The sequence below is a fragment of the Meleagris gallopavo genome, chromosome 1 (assembly GCF_000146605.3).
Source record: "Meleagris gallopavo isolate NT-WF06-2002-E0010 breed Aviagen turkey brand Nicholas breeding stock chromosome 1, Turkey_5.1, whole genome shotgun sequence".
Taxonomy (NCBI): Eukaryota; Metazoa; Chordata; class Aves; order Galliformes; family Phasianidae; genus Meleagris; species Meleagris gallopavo.
Genome location: NC_015011.2, coordinates 83321085 through 83325761, shown reverse-complemented (window position 1 = coordinate 83325761; position 4677 = coordinate 83321085). Strand labels below are relative to the sequence as shown.

General features: G+C 46.5%; 2 protein-coding genes across 6 annotated transcripts in view; both read right to left on the bottom strand.

Moving 5' to 3' along the window:
- PCNP (PEST proteolytic signal containing nuclear protein) overlaps positions 1 to 338 on the bottom strand; it is a 10675-nt gene extending 10337 nt beyond the window's left edge. Inside the window, exon 1 of one of the 2 annotated variants that reach the window (XM_019619335.2) lies at positions 28 to 338. In XM_019619335.2, the coding sequence (XP_019474880.1) occupies positions 28 to 323 (296 nt within the window). In that variant the 5' untranslated portion in view covers positions 324 to 338. The remainder of the gene's footprint in view (positions 1 to 27) is intronic. The other variant, XM_010720440.3, reaches the window with a different exon arrangement.
- Positions 339 to 1309: 971 nt separating this feature from the next.
- TRMT10C (tRNA methyltransferase 10C, mitochondrial RNase P subunit) lies at positions 1310 to 4463 on the bottom strand. 4 transcript variants are annotated; one of them, XM_019619333.2, is made up of 3 exons: positions 4329 to 4452; positions 3805 to 3820; positions 1310 to 2713 (listed from the first exon to the last, which is right to left on the bottom strand). In XM_019619333.2, exon 3 carries the CDS (start codon positions 2680 to 2682, stop codon positions 1438 to 1440), a length of 1245 nt encoding a protein of 414 aa, XP_019474878.1. In that variant the 5' UTR covers positions 2683 to 2713; positions 3805 to 3820; positions 4329 to 4452; the 3' UTR covers positions 1310 to 1437. The 4 variants fall into 4 exon arrangements, with proteins under 4 accessions (XP_019474878.1, XP_003202833.2, XP_010718716.1 ...); XM_003202785.4 differs by lacking the exon at positions 3805 to 3820 and having other exon boundaries at positions 4329 to 4463; XM_010720414.3 differs by lacking the exon at positions 3805 to 3820 and having other exon boundaries at positions 4300 to 4451.
- Between the last annotated feature and the right edge of the window lie 214 nt (positions 4464 to 4677).

Genomic DNA, 4677 nt, shown 5'->3' with positions numbered 1-4677 from the left:
CCGCGGCGAGAGGCGCTGCACGTTCACCTCCTGCGGGCGGCGGCCGCCTCGCCTTCTCCCCCTCCGCTCTGCCGTCCGCCATTTTCCCCCGCCTCCGCCTCCCGCGCAGCGCATGCGCGCCGCGACGCCGCGGGCCCACCGCCTCCCGCTCCTCCCACGGCCATGGAGAAGGCGCAGCGGGTTGTACCGGAAGCGGAAACCGCGCGGGGAGGGCGGGAAGAACTCCTAGCGGCGCCTGTGTGGTGCACTTCCGGCGGGCCAGAGCCGGCGCGAGCTGAGTAACGCCCTGCGGACTGCGCCAAAGTCATCCAGCCTCCCTCCATCCCTCCCAGCCGTTTCCTCACGAGAAAAAAAAAAAATAAAAAATCAGAGGGCCCCGTTCTTTGGTTTCCCGGATACAAACCACTACATGCGATCGGTAATTTGAAGCACCAGTGTATGCAACTGATGAAATCAAGACACTTTAATTGCCTATGAACGAATCCAGATGCTTCTTGCGTTCATACGGTGCCCATTGTCACCCTGCAGTCTGACCACTGGCTGCTGCAGACTGATCCATGTACACTCAGCTGTCATAAAAAATAAAAGGCACTCTGCACTTCTTTAAGTACTCTCTGAGATGACCTTATCATCTCAGAACTTCCAGCAGTCTGGGAAATGTGCAGTACACAGACTGAAAACACAGTCATTAGCAGGGAAAAGCCACTCAAAAGAGCGCGAGGTATTTTTTGGCAGGCTCAGGAAACTCTGGGCTATTCCTTCCTAACTGTGAATTCCTTTGTCACAGAACACTCAGAAACAAACCATGCAACTTCCACAACTCCCCAAACTCACATTAAAAGAGCAGAGAAGCATTGGCACAGGCTGCCCAGGGAGGTGTTGGAGTCACCATCTCTACAGGCGTTCCAGAACTGCGTGGATATAGCACTGAGGAACATGATTAGTGGGCATGGTGGGGATGGGTTGATGGTTGGATTAGATGATCTTAGTGGTCTTTTCCAGCATTAACAATTTTATGATTCCATGTCAAATGTCAATTTGACAAGGAAAAGTGTCCTCTTTTTGGTCTCGCCTAATCTTTTAGAATAAGGCTGTGGATTGCCTCCACTTGCAAACCCATAGCACTGAGGTATTCCTTGGAGAACAAACTTCATATTTTGTAAGAATCACCCTTAGCCCATTATGACTCAAGTGAACAGATTCATACACATTGTAATCTAATTTCTATTGCATAATTTCAAAAGTGCACAAGTAAATTCAAACAGACCCAATAACACGGTCATTAAAAAAGAAGTACTCTTAACAAAAGTCTTTTTGAAGTAGTCTAATAAATTTTAGTGACAAATAGTAATTACAGAATACAATCCCGGAAGTCTCAGGAAACTGGCACATTTAGGGTTATAGCTTGCCTGTGAAATAATTTTCTTCTCCGTCACTCTATTTTTGTGTTAGCCTCTTGGAGTAGTTGTTTGCAAATCGTTTTTGTAATTCTTCTGGTCTCTTTCCAAGTTTAAGCATGTTGACCAAGTTTAAGGTTTTTTTCAGTTCATGCATAGGCTTGTTTACAAAGCCACAGTACTTCCTTTTTGGAACAAATTCCAGAGCCTTCTTCCAATCTCCAGTATCTTTCAAGGTTAATAAAATATGCATCATCTGATCCAGCGTGAGATTTTTAGCACCACAATTCCAAAGCAAGTATTTCTCCAATGGAAGGGCTGCAGTCTCTAGCCCCAGTCGTTTTGCCTGTGCTAAAGAGACTCCTGTTCTTATATTCTTATCAACCATAGACCCGACAATGTAGATTTTGTCATGATCAAAAGTTTTCATTACTTTGGGAGAATCAGCAGTCAGATAGATAAGCTTATCCTTTGGAAAGATGTCTGTGTAGCACTGGTCTGTCACAGTGATAAGCAGCTTGTCCCATGCTCCTCTATAATGTTTGATAAATTCCTTATGATACAGACTATCATCTTTGAAATTACAGAAGTGAATGTGGAATGGATCTACAGATCTTCGATTACAACCTTCACTTAATACTATTTGTCTCACTGCATTTGCTACTTCTCTGACAGACATATACTTTTCGTAAGACATATCAAACACCAGAGGCTGGCCAAAGATCATAGACTGAGCAACTCTCCAGTTGTATGCTTTATCCATAGAGCTGCTCCACAAACAAACAGATGGATTCTTCTTGGGCTCTTCAGTTTCTGAAGCTCTCTCTTGTGTTTCCAGCCTCTTTTCCCTTTTCTCATCCATCTTTCTTTTGTTACTTTTCTTGTACAGTTCTTTAAGATGCAAAAATTTTAAATACTTCTTTTTGGCTGATTTGGAAGGACATTCCATAAAAGCTTTTAGCTGTTCTTCACTGATTTTTTCAGGAACTGGTCTACCAACTAGCCTCCACAACTCCAAAGTCTCACGTGCAGCAGCCAAAGCGGAGAGCTCCTTAGGCTCAGAGACTGTCTCACTGCCATCCTGCAAACCAGACTTCATAACTTCCTTCCACGCATCTAAATCTACTTTTTCTGAGGAACTGCGTGAATTGTCCTCTTTCAGGCAAGGTGACAGAATCAAAGTTCTACTCAGTGGAAACAAATCCCGTTTCATCCCATGTTGTATTGAAAATGAGAAGGCAGAGCATCTTACAATTTTTTTCAGAAGCATATTAGCAACCTGCATACTTGAACGTGTGCTGTGTTCAAACAATTCTCTGCAAAAAAAGCACAAGAGGGGGAAAAACTTGTCAGAAGTCATGAAGAAAACACAGATGTTCGTCCTTATTACTGCTGACAGACAAGTTACTTCCTGAGGAATACTAGGAATTTCTGCTTCCACTATTGCTTTTCTACTGTACTTAAAAACAATATATATGGCACTGTTGCGAACAGATGTGTTTAGCTCTACTGCTTAAAACAGCTGTATCTAATGCAATTCAAAACGCAGTCAGTTTCTCAGTAGTGTTCATTTTCATTTTGTCTGCCATTTGACAAATAGGACCTTTGCAACAAAAGCAAGCAAAATGCTGCATGGAGACTGAAAATAACTTAAAACCACATCCAGATACCTACCTAATTTCTTTTCTATTTTAGTACCTGTTTTAATTCTTCTATATGTTCCCATATAGTAGGACACTGAGCTACTACAACTACCACTGCTATAGTTTTGCAAAGCCAACAGTACTGCCAAGGAAGGAACGCTTATATCCCTTACGGCCCTCATTCCAGGCTTCCTTAGCAGCACAAGCACTCGGCCCTTCACTGTAAGAAAGATGCTGAGGCTATGGAGAGCATCCAAAGAAAGGCAATGAAGCTGCTGGAGGGTCTGAAGCACAAATGTTATGAGGAACAGCTGAGGGAACTGGGATTGCAGACCTTACTGCTTCCTACGGCTACCTGAAAGGAGGTAGAAGTGAGGTGGGAGTTGGCCTCTTCTCCCATATGACAGGAATAGGATGAAAGGGAACGGCCTCAAGTTGCACCAGGGGAGGTTCAGGTTAGATATTAGGAAAAGTTTTCTCTCAGGAGTGGTGAGGCATTGGCACAGGCTGCCCAGGGAGACAGTGGAGTCACTGTCCCTGGAGGAGTTCAAGAGCCGTGTGGATGTGGCACTGAGGAATACAGTGGGCATATGGTAGTGATGGGCTGATGGTTCGACTAAGATGATCTCAGTGGTCTTTTCCATCCTTAACAATTGTATGATTTCTGAGGCTGCACTATGAACCAAACCCAAACCGATCTTAAGGCCAACTGCTTGGGAGAGGGGGAATGCTAATTATTAACCCTACTAAAGGAGATTACATACCTGATTTGTTAGACACCTGAAAAGAGATGGAAATGGAACAATAAAAATCTAAGATAACAGACGACCATCTTTTTTCTTGCTGCCAAGTTGTCTGTGAAGCTCACATTACTACATAAAGCTAAGGTCATAAAACACACAATCTCATAAACTTCATATACTGGTTTTTTAAATGTAAGAGGTTCACAGAAGAACAGAAATATACCTTAGAACGATTAGTATTTTCCTTGTCTTATACAAACCCACTTAAGCAGGGGCAGCGCGAGACATGGGGTGAGCAGAGACGCAGCCCCTCGGCAAAAGGCAGCACTACACGCTCCCACTCCCAGCAGGAAATCACAGCAATAACAATCAGCAGCCCTCAACGAAGCGAGGCGGGCTTAGCGTACCGCTCCCAGCTCGCACCCCGCCGGTGCACGGCCCGGAGGCGGCAAGGCTCTGTCAGTATCCGTAGGGAGCGGAGTGGGCACCCCGAGCTCCCACGGCAAGGAGGCTTACTTCTCGCCCCGTCCCTCAGTGGCCCACACCTGCCCGCACTGCGGCTCGTCCGCGCGATCTCCACCCGACTGCTCCTCTGAATCGCGGGCGAGCGCGGTTAATAGTTCCCGCACACCACGCCGATCCTCGCCGCCATCTCCTGCGCGTTGGGAAGGCGGGAGCGCCGCTCAGCGCGTGCGCGGGGAGGAGTCAGTCCGTTCGCTTTCTTGCCCGGGCCCGCTGGGCGATCTCGGCGTTCTGCGGGTTCTGAACAGACGTTCCGACGATCATCATCCCACCACAGCGGTCGGAGCCCCAGGGCTATATCTCCGCGCGTTTGGGCTCCCGGCGGGGCGGGCTGGCTCGCTGATTTCATCCTTCATCCTTCGTCCTTTTTTT

Coding starts and splice junctions, on each gene's coding strand:
- TRMT10C (XM_003202785.4), bottom strand. CDS start 2,682: ATGCAGGTTGCTAATATGCTTCTGAAAAAAATTGTAAGATGCTCTGCC.